This window comes from Peromyscus eremicus, chromosome 18 (genome assembly GCF_949786415.1).
Source record: "Peromyscus eremicus chromosome 18, PerEre_H2_v1, whole genome shotgun sequence".
Classification (NCBI taxonomy): domain Eukaryota; kingdom Metazoa; phylum Chordata; class Mammalia; order Rodentia; family Cricetidae; genus Peromyscus; species Peromyscus eremicus.
Window position 1 is genome coordinate 28,414,357 of NC_081434.1, and position 22,178 is coordinate 28,436,534.

Consider the following 22,178-nt stretch of genomic DNA (forward strand, 5'->3'; position numbering starts at 1 on the left):
ACCAACACACAAATCCAAAAGGATTTCAACACGAAGTTAAAATATGGACCCATCAAATACTATAAAACTGAAGAGAATTCACCGGGAATTCACGGGAAGCCGAATACTTCTGTTAACACTGAAGAAGTCTCAAGTAAACATAAAGTGTACTAGACAGTTCAGAAGCAAGGTGCATTATGGGAGATAAACATAGTGAGACACAATGGCTACCTTTGTTAACGGACAAGGGGATCCACAGGTCTGAAGACTGACTAGGTACATGGATCCCTGCTGGGAAGGGTAGGCAGGGGTTAAGTAGAACCCAAATGTGATGTTCAAGCTGTAGATAAGCCAGAACAAACAAGTAAGATCTTTATTATAGCCAGAGGTAGAGAAGGGCATCTGAAAAACTGCAAAAGTAAACTGTAAGGCCGGGACACACACACACACACACACACACACACACACACACACACACACACGACATGTCTGTGATCACACCTGATGTGGAGATCATAATGAATATAAAATCTCCAGGAATGAAACACCTGAGGGCTAGTGAGCATCTCAAGAGGGGCTGAGCAGCATTATTCTTGAGAAAAGTGAAAATGAAAATAACACCACTGGAAGAACTAGAGTGCTCGGTGTGTCAGCGCGGACCGTGGACTACACCGTGGGGAATGCCTATAATGCAGTCACTACAATACACACAGCGGTGAAATATAAGCAGAGCACATACACATGTGTCAGTTTATGTTATAGACACATCTCAAGGTTTTTTTTATATGAAATAAAAAGACAAGTTACGGAAAATACACTCAATTCAATCCAACTTATCCACAAGTTCCTGACCATTCAAAGCAGCAACAATATTTAACTACAGATTTGAAAATATGTATGTATTAAAATTACAGAGGAAAGGGGATGATTTTCTGGATTGATGACTACCTCTGAGGGAAGTTGTTTCTAAATTCAAAGGCCCCCAAATGTGCCAAATAAAATCCAGTCACCCTCAATGCCAAGACGTGAACCAAGGACAATACAGATGGCAGGGCTTTATAGCAAACAATGGTACCAGCACTCCGTGCACTTAGGGGCCAGAAGAAAATGCCAGCTGACTGCTCAGTGACAGAGGACATTCAGGAAGGACATACAGCTCAGCACAACTTCTCCACACAAAAAATAAAAAACAAACCCAACTTTAGAAAACAAGTCAGAGGCAGGGTGAGATAAAGAGTCTCCCGGTACCGTGGCAGAGGGCGGGCATGGTACAGATGAGCCAAAGCACAGGGACAGGAAAAAGACGGAGACTGAGGCTGACAGAGGCCAAATTACAAAGAGTGAAGAAATCAGCGAAAACCATGAGGCGGGGTCTAAAGTGCTTTCGAGAGACCCATCTGGGAGAGAGAGAGACACATCAGACACGACTCCTAACGGTAGGCTGAGCCCCTGGCAAGAAGAGCAGAATTCATTTTAAAATACTCAGGCTTGGTGGGCACAGCTGTAGTTATAATGATTACATTTTATTTCTCTGTGTGTGTGCGCGTGCAAGCGCATGCACACCTACACACGTGATTGCACCATGGGACGTGTGTAAGAGGCTTGAAGAGAATTTGTGAGATTGGTTCTTTGCTTCCACCATGCGGATCCCAGTGACGGGTTGTCCGGCTGGGCTGCGAGTGCTTTTACCTGCTGAGCCAGCTTGCTGGCCTGGTTTTGTTCTGGGGACTGATCTCTCCACGGCTATGTACCACAAGCTGGTCTCAAACTCCCGTGTCTCCCGAGTGCTGTTACATGTGCCTATAATCAGTCCTCTAGCTGTAGTTTTAGGAATGTTAAAGACATCTTATAATTATGCAGCCCCCTGTGTTAGAGCGGAGGGGCACCGGGCGGTGGTGGCGCTCGCCTTTAATCCCAGTACTCAGGAGGCAGAGCCAGGCGGATCTCTGTGAGTTCGAGGCCAGCCTGGTCTGCAGAGTGAGTTCCGGGAAAGCTACACAGAGAAACCCTGTCTTGAAAAATCAAAAAAATAAAATAAAATAAAATAAAAACACAGCGGAGGGGGCACAAGTGGAAGGCACAGTACAGCAGGGAGATATCTGAGTGTGAGAAGGATGGAGGATGGAGGGAGACTGGCTCAGTCGCCCAACAGCTCTTCCTCCTTCGAGCTGTTGACAGCAGAAAACAAACAGCTGCTCACCCATCTCTGGGAAGAGACACCTGGCTGACTTCATGCTCTTTAATCTTAGGCGAACTAGCCAGAGACATTTTACTCTTTTCTCTACTGCCACCTAGTGTCCACAGAGAAATGGTCAACATTAGTTCCCTCCTCTGAAATAGAAAATGCTCAGAAAGTTAAGTTACAAGGAGAGAGGAGACACCTCTTGTTTAAAAAGAAAAACAAAAAAACCTTTGACTTTCTGTAAGTTTGAAATGTATGTAACTACAAGTGTTTTACTGCATGTTAGCCAAAACTGCTGCCACATAAAATCAGATTGCCTTGAAATGGGTGGGATTGAGAGGCTGGGTTCTCATCGGCTGAACAGCAGGGTACAACTGAGATTTATAAACGAGGAGAAGGTTGTGGAGAACCTTGAAGGTCCCTCCACGCTCTGCTCTGAGAGTCTACACCGAGGAGTCCAAGAACATCAGCCCCTGTACTAATGCAGTCTGTAATGTTTCCCTAGACTAGACATTCCTGATGGGCAAGGACAGAGTCCCAAAGCTAGGACCCCCAGCAGTGTCCGCTGACAGGGCCAGATTTTAACTTTCATTAAAGTGAAGTATCGCAATAGATGGGTAAAGATGCCCAGTGAGCCATAGGGCCAGGGCTGCAACTCCAGCATGGTCAGCTAATACTCGCTCCAATTCTCATGTGGATAAATACATTACTGACTTGAAAGTATTTGTATTTGTAGTAATATGAAATAATTTATGTAAAGACATGGGAAAGTATTGCACAAGCATTAGGTATTCTTATTACTATTATTATCATGTGCGCCTCAGGATATTTACTGAGGTCAAAACAGCATAAGCAAGCTTTACATTGATCACAACAGAATTTTCAACAATGAACATGGTCATGTTATCAAAAAAATAATTAGTTAACTAAAAGGATGTGTCCTGTCCTGCTAAATAACATGTTGAGTTCCATATGCAATTTATAGAGAGTGGTGATATTCAAGTGGCCACTTTGAAATTGAAAGCAATCAAGATAATTATTTTATTAATAATTTTGACTTAAGTACTGTGCCTTCTAACATTCTGCCAGGCCTAGAATAACTATCTGATCCCCTGGTTTCACATGGATCTATCCCTTCGAATGCTTCTGTTTTTTTCCATTAAATATGCAGAAAGGGACAAGATTAGAAAGGACAGCGTTATGCAAATGTTATGCAAATCAGGACCACCCTGTGAAAGCAAAGTTGTTTTGTTTTGTTCTTTTCCTGGAGTGGTACAATGCAGTTCTCTCTTGTGGCAGCTGGTGAGGCTGACATGAACTACTATTCCTAACGTATATGAACTAGGTGAAGACCCCTGGATACATGGCGCTTTCCCAACATCATGGAAAGACGCTGTTCTGGGCTTCATTTTAATTAGGATGGACTGCTTCAGCACCACGTCTGTCTGTAGACCAGAGGAGGGGGCTGCACACCACAAGGTTTCTACGAGCCACGCCTTCCTCCTCTGGTGTATTCTCAGAGCAGTTTGGCTGTCACCGCTTTATTTGTGTAAGGATTAGTAATTTCCACACCTGACACTCTGCAGGGTTCCCTACCTTCATACAAATGGGGCAGTTAAAGCTGGCAAACTAAGGCCGGGCTGTGGTGGCACACGCCTTTAATCCCAGCAGATCTCTGTGAGTTCGAGGCCAGCCTGGGCTACAGAGTGAATTCCAGGAAAGGCTCCAAAGCTACACAGAGAAACCCTGTCTCAAAAAAACAAAACAAGCTGGCAAGCTAATGGGCTTTGCAAAGGCCAAACAACTTCATGTAAAAGGTTAAGAAAACATAATAAAAATATAAATCATAGGGCGCCGATATTGCTCCAAACTCAAAAATTAAACAATCTTGGCTACTACAAGAAGAGAAATTACTACAATACTTTTTGTTAAAAATAGTTTTTAATTTTCTTTAAATTCTGAACACTCAGAATATTTTCAGTTTTAAAGTATTTCTGAAGTAATGTAAGTGCACCTCCCTAAAACTTTGAAAGAAATTGTAACCCACAGAATCAAGTATTTTAAAACATAATTTAAAGTGAGCATAGTAATTTTCTCCTGATCTATACTACATCTACATGAAGTTTTAGTTTTAAATTAAACAGTATTTTTCTTTCTGTGAAGGATCTATATTCATTAATTTGAAGACTTTCTTGATAACTGGGCATGGTGGTGCACATCTTTAATCCCAGCACTTGGGAGGCAGAGGCGGGCCTGGTCTACAAAGGGAAATCCAGGATGGCTATGGCTGTTAGTTACACTGAGAAACCCTGTCTTGAAAAACCAAAAACCAAACCAAAACAAACAAAAAAACCCTCAAAACCTTGATACCCAGTTATTATTTTTTTTATAACACTGAAAAAACGCTTTCTACAAAAAAGCATTATATTTTGCTTTATTGTGAGCTTATCTTTTTTTTTTTTTTTTTTTTTTTTTTAAAGATTTATTTATTACGTATACAGCATGTATGACTGCAGGCCAGAAGAGGGCACCAGATGTCATTACAGATGGTTGTGAGCCACCATGTGGTTGCTGGGAATTGAACTCAGGACCTTTGGAAGAGCAGTCAGTGCTCTTAACCTCTGAGCCATCTCTCCAGCCCCGTGAGCTTATCTTAAAAAACGAGATGACTGGCTGTTTATTTGCAGGATCCTTTTACTTCTTTGGCACAGCATTGGAAAGTGTTTTACAAAAGTCAGTCATACTAGACGGTTAACTCAAACAGATGATGCCTAGAGGTGATTTAAACTGGGTACCTAAGGCCAACTTCCTCCGGGCCACACGAAATGTTCAGGCACGTTCTCTGCACTCTGTGCTGTGTCACTGGCCTCTAGTTCCATAATGAAAAGGCAGCTTTTAATAGAAATGTAAGTGCCCGTGTGAAAAGTAGTCGGGAGTGTCTTTGTGCAGTCTGGGTCATCCTGACCGGATCACATAAAGGAGTCTGGGTGGCTTCAGGGCTCTCGACTAAAGAGTCAGAACAAGCTACTCAGTCACCCTCTTGACATTTTAAAGTCTAGCTCTGTTAAATGGACCCGAGCTAACAGTAAACCGGAGTAAATGGTTTGTTTTTTTGTCCGGGCCTGGTAAATATCACTCAGCCGTAGCTCTACCACACAAGTCACTTGGGTGAGTGCCATGTAAATGACATGGCCAGGGGTTTCTTTATCCTGATCCAGCCCAGCTAAGCCATAGAAATGCTAAAGAAAAAGCCACCAAGGGCCAACAAACTAACTTTGGTAACACAAGAAAGGGACACTCAAGGAAAATGTGTATATCTCCACATTTATTCTGTGTTCTATCTGACCACAGAAGGCCAACTTAACAACTGTGACAACTGAGGAAAAAGATAAAAGATTACATTCTTCGGCTGGAGAGATGGCTCAGTGGTTAGGAGCACTGGCTGCTCTTCCGGGGGACCTGGGTTCGATGCCAAGCGCCCACATGGCATCTCTCAACCATCTGCAACTCCAGTTCTAGGGGATCTGACACCCTCTTCTGGCTTCTAAGGGCACTGCATGCACATGGTGCACACATACATGCAGGCAAAACACTCATACACATGAAATAAGAATAAATAATTCTTCTAAAAAATTATATTCTTTGTTCAAAGAATGAAAGGAGAAATGAAGGCTGGGAATTTAGTTCTGAGGTGGATCCCTTGTAGCATATAAGAGGCCTTGACCTGGTCCCCAGCATCAAACACACACAAGTGCACGCATGCACGCACACATGCATAACGATGACAAGATATGAAATCCCCCAATTCAGCTGGATTAGACAAAATTTAAGAAGGAACCTAGGTGTGATGGTGAACACGTGGAAGGCCCAGCACTTGGGGATAAGGAGTTCCGAGTCAGTGTGAGCGAGCATCGAGAGCCCTGTTTCAAAACAAGCAAGGACAGCGAGAACACCCAGAGCATGAGGTGTGGATGCTTCAAGCGAGAGGAGTGGAGAGGCCTGACAATGACCAAGAGTGGTAAAACCAGCCCCAAGAAGGACTGAGGTGGGCACGGAGGAGGTGACCGGGGGCGTCACATGGGCTACTGCATTCAGATAAAGTCTCCGTGCTCAGCAGCCCGGGATCAGCGCTTGGGAAACAGTGGCAGACAGATTAGGAGTTCAAAAGTCATCCTCCACTACAAAGTAAGTTCAAGGCCAGTCTAAGCTACAGGAGACCTCGTCTCAACAACCAAAGCAACAAGAAAATATAAGAAAGCAAAATAACTACTCAAAAGTCAAAGCGCTGTAACAACATAAAACCAAACTCAAATGAGCAGGGAAATCGTGATTTCTGATATCTGCTGTTGGAACAGAAATGGACTGGAAAGAACTGTAAAAGATGAACTAAGAAGCCTAACATGGGCTGAGGATTCAGCCAGAATGGATTTTTCTTTGATGGGAGAAAATAAGAGACTACATCAACAAATGCCTTCCATTCAACAAATGATAAGAAGACTCGGATAGTGGCTCATGCCTGTAATCCTGGCACTTGGGAAACTGAGACAGGAGGATTATTGTTGAGTTCAAGACCAGGATGGTATTTAAAGCAAGAATCCAACAAACCACTCCTGGAAAGGTAAACTATTACAAAAATGAATTCACTTAGGAAGTATGGTTGTGTGTGTTAAATAAAGCCAGAGGACAACTTGTGGTAATCAGTTCTCTCTTTCCACCATGTGGGATCTGGGGATTGAACTTAGATCACGTCAGGCTTAGTGTGGCAAGTGTCTTTACCACTGAGCCATCTTGCAGGACTGTAAAGGCAAATATATTCATACATACATACATACACACATACGTGAGTGTGTGTATGTGCATGTGTGTGTGTACAAGCAACAACAAAATGGTCTCAATCATTAATATGGTCTCAATTACTCTATTTAATGCTAAATATTTTCTTTAAATGTTTATAGGTAGATTTGTTAGTTTGTTTGGCTATAAAAGGTTTCTGGAAACCTGTTTCATTAGTTGGTATAAAAATGCTTGCCTATTCTTATGATGTTTATCAAACCACCTCTCTCCCCAAGTGACTGGTTAGGAAGCAAGTTCAGACTCTGCAGCCTTAGACTTGATTTCTCATTTCTATTCCTGCCAACACAATGTTTAGCTTTATTTCTGAGCTGTCAAGAAGCGAATTTGAGAGCTATTCATACTATACATACTACTGTTCACCTATGGTTTTATTTTAGTAGTAAAAACAACAGACTTTCTCAAAGCTTTGTTGTGGGGTGGGGGGCAGGACCAGGTTTTATATAAATCAGTAGAATTTTAAGCACCAGATTCAATAATAGCCTTACAGTGATCATAAAACGTAGGACAAATGTGTACAACATACTCACTTCAACAGTCTCCTTTTTCTCTCCATGGGGATGTGGTGATCGCGGGTAGATGTCGAGAAGGTGTGGTGAGGAATCAAAATGCAGTCTTTTGAGGTTTCTTTTATTAGGATCTTTACAGCGCAAATGACTAAAGTTAGCCCTCCACAACAAGACCTACAAAGAGTCAAAGGTGTCGGTAGTTATTGGCCAGCATCTGAAACCACAGAGCTGATTTTAAAAAGCCAAACATCAAAAACTGTTCTGAGCAGTCAGAACGTCTGTGCGTTGAGACATACATGTCCGTCACTGTTCTTCAATATTTTAGGCATGGCCAGGGAGGAGACGTAGCATTCTGAATTGCCTTCATGGCCAACTTAAAACGTCTACTCTGAGCTGGGTGTGCAGGACACGTACTTGAGAGGCAGAGCTGGGGGGAACTTCGTAGGTTTGAAGCCAGCCTGGCCTAGTTAGTGAGTTCCAGGCCAGTGATACACAGTGAGACAGACCCTGTCTCAAAAATACCCGCCAGACCCAAACTAAAAACTACACCAAACCAAACCACATTTTTACTTAGGTGGTATTTTATAAACTTAGAACATTTCTCTCTGCCCCTCACTAAAAGCCCCACACCATGCTTTTGACTTGATCATTCATTTTATTCAATAACCTGGCTATGAATGATTTTTGGTCATCTCATATAAATGTAGAGTTGCCTCATGAATGATTTTGATTTATAACCCTCAGACAGCTCAACATTTGAAGAAATAGGAAGTACAGACAAAATCTTAGGCAATAATTGGGGTAAAAGGGCACTGAAACTGGGCATTCAGTGTCAACTAAATGTATTGTTAAGTTTAAAATAGAGCAAGAGAAAATACCCGCGGAATTTTTAAAACTATTCAACTGGAACTATTTCAGCTATGTGATAGCAAACAGGACATTAACATAAAAACCCACTGGTAATCATCTCAACATGCACAGGCTAGCTAGTGATGAGGGTCCTAAAGATGTAAATCAGGTCCTCGGATCCCAAAGGTGTACAGACCTGCGCATCCGCACCTCCTGACGTAAACAGCTCTCCATCCTTTGAGAACGTAACAGTAAAGACAGGTCCCTAAGAGACAAAGGGGAGGAAAGGGAAGAGTGTTGAGAGAGCTCTTTTCTCAAGGCCAACAGGACTGAGTGCCACTTCTGCGTTCTAATTTGTCACCCAGTGACTAGTGTCCGATGGGCGCATCCAGTGGCTAACAATGAATGGTGGCCGAGTGCAGACACAGAACCAACCCAAGTATGGCAGAACACAGTGTTACCAAACAAAAGAAGGAACGGCCATTTTCTCCTCTTAAGAAGAATTTGCACATGTATAAGCTGTTAAGAATTTCTGTCAAACCTTTTCTAGCGTTCTGGTTTGTATTTAACCAATTGCTAATAAAAACTAAACAATAAATGTGAAGCAATGACATTGAGGGAACATGAATACAGGTCATTTCCTGACCATATCAAGCCCCACTGGGTGTTCTCTTCTGAAGCAGGCTACAGGGAGCCACTAAAAGTTTAAGAACGGGACACAGGAGGAGAGCTTCAAGTAGGAAAAGTCAGCAGTACAACCATGGCAATGAGCAGCTGGGAACAGCTGGAGGTCGGTGGGGAACTTATCATCTGAGAGATAATAAGCACTTAAAATTCAACAATTCCCCTGAAGTTGGACATCTTCACTTTGCATGAGATCAAGATGCATAACCTTTCAGTCCATCAAGATTGGAGGAATTATTCCTCATCTTTAAATGTTAACGTTTGTTTATTTTATTTTTATTTATTTACTTTTGGGTTTTTCAAGACAGGGTTTCTCTGTGTAGTTTTGGCCTTTCCTGGAGATGGAAGGGATCTGCCTGCCTCTGTCTCCCCAGTGCTGGGACTAAAGGCGTGCGCCACCACCGCCCGGCAAGTTTGTTTATTTTTTTTAACACACACTTAAACTAATATACAAAGGTTTGGAGAGAACCTCTTGCTTTACTCACATACACCTGTGTTATGCATTGAATGGGAAATGCCCCCACAGGTTTCTATGCTTGAACACTTAACTCCCAGCTGGTAGTGCTGTCTGGGAAGGTATGGAGTCTTCAGGAGGTGAAAGCGCATCACTACAGGTGTGCCTCGTAGTTTTATAGCCTGGTTCCACTTCATAGTCTCTGTCTCTGCTTCCAGACTAGCAGCGCAGTATGACAGGCTGACTTCATGTCCCTGTTGCCATGATGAAGCCACCACTGTAGACCACCCCTCCTGAAACTGTAATGGAGTTTCTCCCTTCAGCTGCTTGCCAGGGTTTCTTATCAGCAACAGGAAAGTAACCAGGACGCCCTGTTACAGACTTAGGCTGTAGCTCATACACACCTTTACTTCTAGATGGAAATGTCATCTGTGTGCAACGTTTTTCTCCTAAATGCTGTGCTACTGTTTCCCTAATTATGTAGTACTTTACAGATGTGTCAACCCTTAGCCATTGTTATTGACTGTCTTTATTTTCCCTAAATGCACATGTGGTGACATTTTGTTTGTACTGTAATAAATAAAATTGGCCTGAAGATCAGAGGACAGAGCCAGCCACTAGATTAAACATAGAGGCCAGGCAGTGGTGGCACATACCTTTAATTCTAGCACTTGGGAGGCAGAGATCCATCTGGATCTCTGTGAGTACAAAGCCACCCCGGACTATATGAGATTAATCAAGCCTAAAAGAGAAACAGAGCCAGGCAGTGGTGGCACACACCTTTAATCCCAGTATTTGGAGATCACACATCTTTAATCCCAGGACTAGGAAGGTTGAGACAGAAAGTGATAGGGCTGGGCAGAGAAAAGAATATAAGGCAGGAGGAGACAGGAGTTGGGCGCTATTTTGGCTGAGGATTCAGAGGCATTCAGTCTGAGGATTCGGTAGAAGTAAGAACACTAGCTGCTCTCCTTCTCTGATCTTTCAACATTTACCCTGATATCTGGCTCCAGGTTTTTATTAATAAGACCAATTATGATTCGTGCAACACGCACATGTCTGCATGTGACTGAGCTGGTTCTCTTTGCCCTAACCCTGTTGTAGAAGAAATGAGCAGAGGAGGAAGTCGGGCAGGACAGATGGGGCAGAAAGAACCTTTCTCTTTCTAGACCACAAAGCCATTCTATTTTGAGCCATGAACAGCTTATATTCACCTAAAAGAAAATACCCAGTGCATAAGGCAGAAAACAAAGAATTTATTTTAAAAAGTTTACAAGTTTGAATATTTACCTATAAGAGAAGTTTATAGACTTAAAAAATATCAATATTTTCCTAAACCAATTGAGAAATAAGACAAAAGAATAAGGAATACCAGAGCCAATATAAAGTTCTCTCCAGTAAGTTTGTTAAAAGGAGAATATTGCTTATCTGGGAGGCAAGTGGGTGTTCTAGAAACAATATCCAGAAGGAGCCAGGTGTGATGGCCCAGTGACAGGCCACACTGAGTGTGGACAAGTCTTTGCACAAGAATTATCAGAGGAAAACAGTAAGGGCCAGCTTCTGGGCAAGAGCAGGCTCCCGGGCAAGGGTAGGGGAGCAGGTGTTAGGTTCCGATTGCTGAATTTCCCTAAACTCACCAATCAGATTAGGAAAGGAGGGATGGGGAGAGGAGGGAGGGGCTGGGTGTCAGAGGGAGTGAGCCAGCATCCTCGAGGGAAATATATACATATTATACTCCATCGAAGCTATAGCCTGGGCTACCCACGGTCAGAACAGTACAATGGCTAAAGTCATTGTTTTTGAATAGTTGCAATAAACATTACTTTTAAGAGTTGCTTCTAGAGACTAAAACCTTAGAAGTGTGCTGGGCGGCGGCGGTGTACGCCTTTAATCCCAGCACTCAGGTGGCAGAGGCAGGTGGATCTCTGTGAATTCAAGCCCAGCCTGGTCTACAGAGAGAGTTCCAGGATAGCCAGAACTATATAGAGAAACCCTGTCTCAACAAACAAACAAACAAACAAACAACAACAACAACAACAACAAAAACCCTAAAACTTAAAAGTAAAAAATCAAATTCTAGGAGTAGCAGCAAATGTACATTACTCCTAAAAAAAACCAAAACTAATAAAGGCATATAACAAACGGGACCAAACTTTAAAGAGTATCTTATTACAAAACAGAAATCTTAGTGTTGATACCGTATGTCCTTGAAGTGTGTATATGAGTCTTCCCTCCAGGAGATCCAGAATCTTAAGTGTTCCATCAGAAGAGGCAGTGACCAGGCTGTTACCCAAAGGGTGGAATGACAGACAGTTCACACCGCAGCTGTGAACTAATTTGTGGGGGAAAAAACACAAGGAATTCAGGAAACAATGGTTTCTTTACGATGTCTTTAACATCATAACTGTAATTTGATATAACTGGCCTTCTTTATGACCCTGTTCATTGTTGGCAGAGAAGGATGCTTAAGTTCGAAGCATTTCCTTTGCTTTGGTATCAGCATTGCTGTGAAGACAGGATCAAGGCAGCCTCTCTGTCACAGCCAAGCCAGAGCTCCCCAAAGCGTTTAAATGTTCGAACATCATGTGGCACGAAGCTTCCAGCTAGAGACCGAATCACGTCGGAAATGAGAGTATGTCACAAAGAGAATATTATTGGGCACACAGCTATAAAGTCTTCGGCTATAGTACCAAAATAATTAATAGCTGATTATTATCAGTTCGTATAAGCTCTGTAATTCAGCCTCACATTAAATTTAAAGAGCAACTGGGTACTTGGGATTACTGAGCGGTGAGTGTGGAGGCGTATGTGAAGGAGAATTCACTTCTGGACACCGTCCTTCCAATAGGAGGCAGTACAACATAGTGATCAAAAAGTATGGTTTCTATACATGATGTTCCACAGGCTTAAGTTTACTCCATCAGTTTTCTTACCCTTAAAACTAAAAGAAGTCATGATGCCTATTAGGAACTGTGTAAGGCTTGACTTGTTTATCTGCTACATAGAAATCATGGAGTAAGTGGTAGAGATGATCTTCATGCACAACAATGTAGATTTAATATAGAGCTAATATAAACCTAGAAAACCATTTCTTTCTCTTTCAGCTTTAGTACACCCACACAGAAGGAAGCTAGTTTCCTCCAAGTTAGCTATTCCCATTCATTTGGGATTACATCAACTACTGATTCTCCCACTGAGCAGGCAACCAGAGCTTGAGAACTACCATAGTAACTTTGTTTTTACCGTTCCCACGTCAGTTTTAAAGTCCCTTTAAAGAGATGGATGGGGTGGGGGGCATGACACCAGACCGCTTCATCTATTCCTCTTCCCAATGTGGCCACATTGACTATACCTCACTGTGCTTTTCAGTATTCTTCCTCTCTTTAATTGGCATACTGGGGGTGTGTGGCCAAGGTGAGCTTTTAGGAGTTGCCAGGGCCAACACTTCTGCCCTAAAATCTCTGGGTACAACTTTGTCGAGCTGAATCAGGATCAATGACACCTTTTTCGCATCATCCCCTCAAGCCCATCAAGCCTGGATGGAGGGGAGAGACTGGTGGTCCCCACAGCTGCTGAATCACTTTTATTCCGGGAACTTTTCTGATCTCTCCACTGTGGCTGGGTTCAGCTGCTTTCTGCTTGGATTTGGCGAGGTGGAGAGAGGAGTGGTTGGCCCTTCAGGCCCTTGAAGCTCTCCCAATCAGTGCACCTGAGGCCCCGCCCTTTCTTTCCCCTGTCAGTTCGGAGGCTCTTTGGAGCTGTCTGGGTTCCTTCTGACTGAACTAGTTTGAATTTCTGCGGTCCCTTATCTTCTGAGCCACTGTGGAGTCTTTAAACCTTTTGGGGATTTTCCGGTATGATAGGGATGGCCGAGTTCCGGAATTCTGTGTTGGTAACTAGTAGAGAGTGGATATAAGGTATACCAAGACATAGCAGTGTTTGGGATATCTTAGTGTAGTTTGTATCACCATGGAATATGAACTTTGTCCTGTCATGGAACCCTTAGGGAGTATTCTCACTTGTCCTTTGTAGCTTCTGGTGGCTTATCTAAGATTGCACTGTGAATCACGTAAACTCTTTTTGTGTGCCATATCATTTTCACTCCATTAGAGTCTATGATGACTGGCTTAACGGACACTGAAAACTACTTGGCTATAGCAACAGTCCAGTTAGAATCGAATTGAGTAGAAGAGACAAATGTTCCCTCTGGCCTGCTCTGGGGGACTGGAGTCTTGAGGTGTCAGGCCATGGGCTGTGCTGAGGTCTCATGGGGAACCACAAAGTGCATTCGTGGCTTGGAAGGACCCCAACAGTTCAACCAAGAGGTGCCCACACTGAACTCCTTCGTGTTGGGGCTTCCTGAGACATGTCCAGGGTGACACTCTAAGAAGGAATCATAATAATATTAAATATTACATCTTACTGGTGCAATACTTGTTGAGTATCTGTGTATTTGCTTTGGCTTCCAAGATGAGCCTCTAGTCAAGAGACTAAGAAAACGGGGACAAAAAAAAAAAAAAGGCCACACACGTAAACTGCCGTTCTTGGCAGGTCTACTTTGAAATGCATAGAAAAGAGTGTTTTGTGATGATTTTCAGACTACATATGTCTAGCAGTTGCTGCCTGGTCTGTCTGCCGCCCTACTCCCTGCCCCCCCCCCCACTTCTCTACTTTGCTGCTGCCATTTTGTTTTGTTATTTTAAAAGGGAAAAAAATAGTTTTTCAAGATCTTTTTTAGCAAGGCCTGACATGCAAAGCATTTAAGAATTCAATGTAGATGGTGGAATTGAAGGAAGAGGGGGAAAGATTTTAAAACCAAGCTGTTGATCCCTGCTTAGATAAGGCTTGAAGGACACATTTTTCATTTAGTTTTGTAAGCAGGTAATCTTAATTTGCTTCATTCTCTCATAAACCCAATTTGAAGCCATCTCTCATTTGTAGTACAATTGAACTATTAACAACTGTGTTTTTATACATTGCCAGTTATAGAGAAATAGATTAAGACTGCTTTCTTTGCTGGGTGGTGGTGGCACACTCCTTTAATCCCAGCACTCGGGAGGCAGGAGCCAGGAGGATCTCTGTGAGTTCGAGGCCAACCTGGGCTACAGAGTGAGTTCCAGGACAGGCACCAAAACAACAGAGAGAAACTTTGTCTCAAAAAACAAACAAACAAACAAACAGATTCCTTTTTTCTGGAAGCTTTGCTTCTTTGCTGAAAGATTATCTAGAGTTAAATTTGTAATTAACACATGAAATTTTATGTCTAGGAAATATAAAAGAATTTAAGCCATATAGATGAAAAACCTATGAAAAGGCATAAAGTTTTTTAATTTAATTTAATTTTATTTATTTATTTTTTTGGTTTTTTTTCGAGACAGGGTTTCTCTGTGTATCTTTGTGCCTTTCCTGGAACTCACTTGGTAGCCCAGGCTGGCCTCAAACTCACAGAGATCGCTTGGCTCTGCCTCCCGAGTGCTGGGATTAAAGGCGTGTGCCACCAGCGCCCGGCTAAGGTTTTTTATTTTATCAAGAAATAATTTTTGGACTGGAGATGTAGTAGAATTACAAGGCCCTCAGTTTAATTCTGAGTCCTAGGGAAAAAAAAACAAAACAATAAACCAATTGCCTATGAATACTTGCAAGTAAAGATGAATGGACTAATGGGTAAACTATGACTCAATGGTCCACACTGCAGCTTCCATGACAAGATTCTTCTCATTTATTTTTTGTGGTTTTTGTTTGTTTGTTTGTTTCTGCTTTGTATTGTTTGGCTTTTGGTTTATCTTTTAAATTCGGTTTGGATTTGGGGGGAGAAAGTTGCAAGGGCAAAGGGTGGATGTGAGGGGATAAGGTGGGATCAGAATGCATGATATGACACCCACAAAGAATCAATAAAAGTTTTAAAAAAAACCAAACAAACAAAAAGAAAAAACAATTGCCTAACTTCAAAAAGCTTTTGGGAAAGGTGTTTCAAAATATAAATTTGTCTAGAGGGTTTTCTAAGGCCAAAAGTTAATGCACCGTTGTAAGGCTTGAACCTAATTCTTTATATCTAAGGCAGTAAGACTTTAAAAAGCTATTGTTCTGCTCTTAGTAACCCTTACAAAGAAGAATCCGCATTAAGGACAAAGGTGCCTCTTTGTTGATGGTAAGGGTTTCTGACCCAGTCTTAACAAAGTCAAGGTCTGCTCAAGTATCTGTTGAGTTAAAGCCTTCAAAGCGACCATTTTAGAAATAATATTTAGTGGTGGCGCACGCCTTTAATCCCAGCACTCGGGAGGCAGAGCCAGGCGGATCTCTGTGAGTTCGAGGCCAGCCTGGGCTACCAAGTGAGTTCCAGGGAGGCGCAAAGCTACACAGAGAAACCCTGTCTCGAAAAACCAAAAAAAAAAAAAAAAAAAAAAAAAGAAATAATATTTAAAAGAAATTCTATTACATTTACTACCATATATGTCTATGTCTGGACATAGAATGTATGTCAGAATTTCATCTACATAGTATGTGAAAAATGCAGACTTAAAAACCATGCTAATACATTCAAAGTGACCAATAAATGTTCCTTTAAGTAATAATCTGTTTGGCTTGGGTGAATAAGCATTTTGATTTTTGATTATAAGATGCACATGTACATCAGAAGATAAGTCTGTCTATGACACTAGCACTGGGACCTAAATTTGTGAGAAATCTACAATTTTACTTTTTGCCTATAGATCTATTATCTTACTAAGTCAGGAAGTCCAAATTTTTGCTTCAGAAGTAGGAGACAAACTTCTATTGATGAAATGTGTAGCTCTGATGCTAGTGGTTATAGGCTCCTTGGTAGGTTGAATGTATTTATGTTCCTCCAACGGATAAACTTTTTGTTGTTGTTGTTGTTGTTTTTTTTGTTTTGTTTTTTTGTTTTGTTTTTTGTTTTTCGAGACAGGGTTTCTCTGTGTAGTTTTGGTGCCTGTCCTGGAACTCACTTGGTAGCCCAGGCTGGCCTCAAACTCACAGAGATCTGCCTGGCTTTGCCTCTCGAGTGCTGGGATTAAAGGCGTGCGCCACTGCTGCCCCGCATGGATAAGCTTTTTAGAAGGGAAATCTTGAGAACACTTTACTTAGTTGCCATCGTCCAAACTAGAACTGTGTGTATGTGTGTGTTCTCTGGGTGAGTGGGCCAGGCCAGAGGTTGATGTCATATGGCCAGTCTTCCTTTATCTCCACATCAGCGAGACTTCTTATCTCTGCCCACGCAGAACTGGGGTTATGTTTGTGTTGCTGCACTGGGCTTCTATGAGACCTGGGGATCTGAACTCGGGCCTTCAAGGCTTGCACAGCAAACACTTTACCCACTACGCCATCTCCCCTACTCCCTCTAGAATTGTTAGTGGTACTAATCCTTTACCAGGCTTGTATTCCCCTATCTTGACTATCATTTCTAAGCAGAGTTAACTAGAATGTTTCTCATTATATCCTCCAAGTGTGCTTCCCTAGTCTTTAAAAGCACAGACAACAGGGACCGCTGTGGAACAATCTTTGTACACTGTCAATACATATTACTCCCATTGGTAACTAAAGAACTGACTGGCCTATAGCTGGACAGGAAGAGACTGGGCAGGAAAGCCAGACTAAGAGGATGCTGAGAAGAACAGAGTCTTGGGAGATGCCACGAGATGCAGAGCAAGCAAGATGGGAAGCACGTACATGAGGTAAACAAGCCTTGGGGCAGCACATAGATGAATAGAAATGGGTTAATTTAAGTTATTAGAGCTAGCTAAAAATAAGCCTGAGCTACTGGCCAAGCATTTATAATTAATATTAAGTCTCTTGTGGTTATTTGGGAGCCACTGCTGGGACACAGAAAAACTCTACCTACAGAGGATATCTCCAAACAAGTCCATCTACTTTATTTAGAAAACCTTTGTTTATGCTTAGAAGACAAAAATGACTCCAATGTACATATTTTTCAGGGCCATCCAGTATCAAATAATCAATTGGTGTGCTCCTCCCTGGGGAAGACTATTTCTTTACTCTCACATTCCTTAGTTGCCTGAAGTTCCTTATCTAGGTTGGAGGCCTCTTAGCTTTCTGTCTTTCCATGTCAGCATGTCTATTGGGGTCCTCCTTGTTCAGCTCATGTTCAGGCTGCCATATTGGTGAGGCTTCATGGGTGCAGCTTCTCACATATTTAGGAGACAAAATCTCACGGCAAACTCCCTGTTCCTCTGGCTCTTACAACAATCTTTCTGCAATGATCCCTGAGCCTTAGGAGGAGAAGTTGTGTTGTACGAATACAAGTAACATTACACAGACTGAGCAGGTTGTATTTATGATTTTAGGAACACACACACACACACACACACACACACACTGCAACAATTAAAGAAAAAGAGGCGACAATTTGAAAGAAAATGGGGGAGGGGTGGAGATGTCATTAAAGTTTGGGTTTGGTGGTAGGAAAGGGAAGGGGGGAATAATATAATTTTGTTATAATCTCAAAAATAAAAAAATTATAAAAAAGACAAAATTAAGCCGAACTTATATATATATATATATATATATATATATATATATATATATATATATATATATATAAGTATCCTGTTATTGATAAATTATACTATTCTTTCAATGGATGCAAATTTAAATATATTTCTAAGAAGAGAATTAGGACAGCTTGATGGTCATAATGTTGTCAATCGTAACATTGAATGTAATGAAATTACCAAGGCCATTTGTCAATTTTTCGACTTCCTTTTTTATAAAAACATTTATTTACTTTACAATTTTATGTGTAAAATGTTAAGCTTGCATGTACGTTAAGTGTACTGTGTGTGTGCCTGGTGCCCACAGAGGCCAGAAGAGGTCACCAGATCCCCTGCAACTGGAGTTGTGGACAGCTGTGAGCTGCCATGGGGGTGTTGGGAACTGAACCCAGGTCTTCTACAAGATCAGCAAGCGCTCTTAACCACTGACCCATGGCCCCAGTCTCAGTTTTTCAACTTCCTGCAGAATTCTAAATATGAGTGTTCTAAGACTTTTGGTTCCCACAGTTTTGATTCTTGTCTAAAGCACTTAGAATCAAACTCAGCAAAAAATGACCCTACTACATATTTATTTTTCAATCCCATATGTCTTTAAATATTTGCTCGTGTTGGTAGTGATTTCTATTTTCTTTATAAAGTTTTTTCTGTTGTCTGCTAATACTCTGTATAAATACATCTTCTAACAAAATGACCTAAGGATTATCAAGATGCCAGGTTATCACCCATAGGACAGATAGAATTAAGTTAAGAATGAATTCCAGCCTAAGGGCCTTCTATACTTCTTATTTACTTGAATTTGGCTCCAAAGGGGAAGGATGGCATTTAGGGAGCCTTCGTGACACTGGCTCCTTGTCATAGCTCATCTCCCCTCCCCTACCTGACACAGGACCAGATCAGACCAACGGGGACAGCTCTCAGCCTAGTGACTAAGGACAGTTATGATAATCACTAGATGATTAATCGGCCATGCCTTCAGAGAAAACTGTTCCTAGCGAATGGGGGATGTCTTCAGAGTCAAAATAAAGTCATGCTAGACATGGTGGTACATACCTACAGTCCCATCACTTAGGAGGGTCATGACTGGGACCAGCCTAGTCTATATAGGAAGACCCTCTCTCAAAGTGAACAACTAAAACAGTTACTTATGTGAGCCCTTCCAAATGTAACTGCAGCCAAGGGATTATAGAGAAATGGTTCTTCAGTATGGCAGTATGGCTGCCTGACACCTCCTTCCTCCAGCGTCCATTCATTCCTAGTAGTCCATACTCAGAGCAATTAGCCAGGAAGATGACTCCCTATAGATTTTATTTCATTGGATTTTTTTTTTTTTTTTTTTTTTTTGCTTTGGATGCTAGTATCCAATTTTGTATTGGGATTTCCACTTTTAGACTTAAACATCTGGCTCATTTCACATGGATGCCCGGTTATCACTGCCTGTTCTCTTCTCAAGCACTCATTTATTATTGAGCAATATCTAAACACAGGGAAAAACGGAAATGGGCGCTTAGAAGGTGCTTTTGCTAAAATGTCGGCTCTTTCTTTGGGCCACAAGAAACTGACAGCCTGGGATCTTTGCCCTCATTTTGTGTCTCTCTGTCTCCTTAGCTATGGCTAAAAATACGCACATAAACACATGCATGTCCTAAACCTGTAGTCACCTTGGACCCCTGGAAAAACAAAACCTCTCAGAACAGACCAATCTCCCAGAGGAAGATAATGATCCACGAAGGTGAGCCTCATCATGGGACAGAAACGAAATGAGTGTAGGAAGGAGAGTCATCCCCTCAGCAGAGGAATTAAAGGGACTGTCCCTGCCTCCTTTACAGACTCAGACAAGGAAGCCTTGGCCAGGACTGCTTCAATACGAATACCTCCTTGCATCCTGCCTCCGTTCTTCCTAAGCTCCTCAAGACTGACGTGCTGATCAAGGGGCCCTTTATGTGTTTCACCCCCCAACACGGCCACACTGAATACATTTTCTGTCTCTGCTTTTCACTAAAACATAAAATGAACATCTTTTGTATCTTTCTTTCTCCTCTCGTTTCTTCTGGTGGTGGGAGTCTACTACTGTGTTCTCTAGCCAGCTAAGACCAGCCTCTGACCCCAGGAAGAGATCTAAACCCAGCCACAAGCCTTTCCCAGCCTTTCCTTTTCCCAGTCATTTGGCAGTGAAACTTCTCTCTGGTTGGGGGAACTGTTACCTTGATAGTGCTGGAGTAATTTATTCACTCTGATATCCCAGATTTTCACAGTGTGATCAGAACCTGCTGAGGCTATGCATGTACCATTAGGGTTAAAGTCCACAAAATTTGCAAATCTAGGAAGAAAGAATATGAGGGCTTGACATTTCAGTTTCTTTACCTTCATTTTAAAGTCTGAGCTGCTTATAATACACGATCTCCTTAGCAAGCAGATCCAAATACATGTACAGAGAATGAACTTACCCTACGGAATCTGAGAAGTTATTCACACACTGCTTACTTGAAGTATCCCAAATTTTGATAGTTTTATCCTCACTACACGACACGATTAATCTTCCATCGGGCGAGAATCTAGAAAGCAGAAGGTTTTACACGTGAGCAATTCTGGCGAATTACCACCACATAGCTCCATACCACACACAAGTCAAGCTAGACAGACAGCAGAGGCCACCGTCACCACACTACACTGACCACACAGCAAAGTTACATTTTGTAACTGATATCTTTGCAACAACGTATCACCATGACAAACACTGGAGACCCTTGAAATACCAAACATGTCACATAGACTAACCATGTTCCTTTTTTTTTCTGTTTCTGTTTCTATTAAATAATTAATTAATTCAGTTTTGTGGCTCTCCTGGAGGTTTGTGATTCAACTCGGCACTCCTTTCAAGCCAAATACCTTGTGTGTTTAAAAGTCCTTCATTTCCTGTTTGTTTTTAGTTTTCAATTTTTTATTTTCTACCATTATCTATTCAAGAGTTTTTTTTTTCCTACTCATCCCATCAAGCTGGTAGTGAAGCTTTTGTTGGCTGTTGGATTGAGAATCAAAGTGAAATGACATCAACCTGATTCCTAAGGTCAGTGGCTTCCTGACAAGTCACTCAGTGAGCAGCTCTGTCCTGCTCCAGCTTACACCCGAGTGCCAGAGAGAGAGAGAGAGAGAGAGAGAGAGAGAGAGAGAGAGAGATTGATTGCAGACACCCTGTCTACTGCTCCTACACTATTTTCCATATTTATTCCTTATTTGTAACAACAATTGCCTTTTAAAGTCAGAACGATCAGAAACCAAACAGAAAACAAAGAGAAGTTTAGAAGGAGAACTACAAGCAGCTTCTTGACCAGCCGAATTTCCGCAGCTGCAAAGCTCAGGAAGGACAAAATCAGCTCACAGACCAGTGATGATGAGCACATTTATGTGTAGTTTAACTCCAGCCCAAAGTCCAGATTTCTGTTGAATTTTCAGTTTAGGTGTGGAATATAATTAAAGGCTTTATGTTTATTTCTCTGCACTCCTAACACACACATACACACACACTCTCTCTTACATATACATAAAATTTATATGTAATTTATTTTTATTGAATGTTCATTGGTGTTTTGCCTACATGTATGTCTGTGTGAGGGTTTCAGAAGCGCTGGCACTGGAGTTACAGACAGGTGTGAGCTGCCTTGTGGGTGCTGGGAATTGAACCCGGGAGAGGCCAGTGCTCTTAACCACTGAGCCATCTCTCCAGCCCCCTAACTTATTCTTAACAGAGAGCTAGAAATAATTCTTCACAACTGAAACTTTGAACCCCACACTTCTGAACTCATCATGTAAAAAAGAAAATCATACAGACATATTATTAAGCTCTATGTGAAGCAAGCTCTTGAAATGTATGAAAATAATCCTCCAAGGAAGAAAATCTTCCACTCTTAGTAGTTTTCTATGACTTTAAAACGACAAGTAATATTTTACTAATCTTTTCCTCCAGAAAATACACGAGAAATACGCAAATATGGGAAACAATATTATAGAAATATTTCAAATAGAAAACCTTATCTGACATGGACGTAGAAAAAACAACTGACTCATTACCTTCATGGAACTAAATTTTTCATATAATTTTTAAATATAAACTATTTTTCACAGTAAATATAAACTATGCAGGAATC

General features: G+C 41.7%; 1 protein-coding gene across 1 annotated transcript in view; it reads right to left on the reverse strand.

Annotated features, from left to right (window-relative positions):
• Positions 1-22,178, reverse strand: part of Poc1b (POC1 centriolar protein B) — a 106,329-nt gene that overhangs the window by 34,450 nt on the left and 49,701 nt on the right. The window contains exons 5-9 of the mRNA XM_059245649.1: positions 20,481-20,588; positions 20,238-20,353; positions 11,707-11,840; positions 8,567-8,635; positions 7,543-7,695 (exon numbers count right to left, since the gene is read on the reverse strand). Of these exons, the coding sequence (XP_059101632.1) occupies positions 7,543-7,695; positions 8,567-8,635; positions 11,707-11,840; positions 20,238-20,353; positions 20,481-20,588 (580 nt within the window). The remainder of the gene's footprint in view (positions 1-7,542; positions 7,696-8,566; positions 8,636-11,706; positions 11,841-20,237; positions 20,354-20,480; positions 20,589-22,178) is intronic.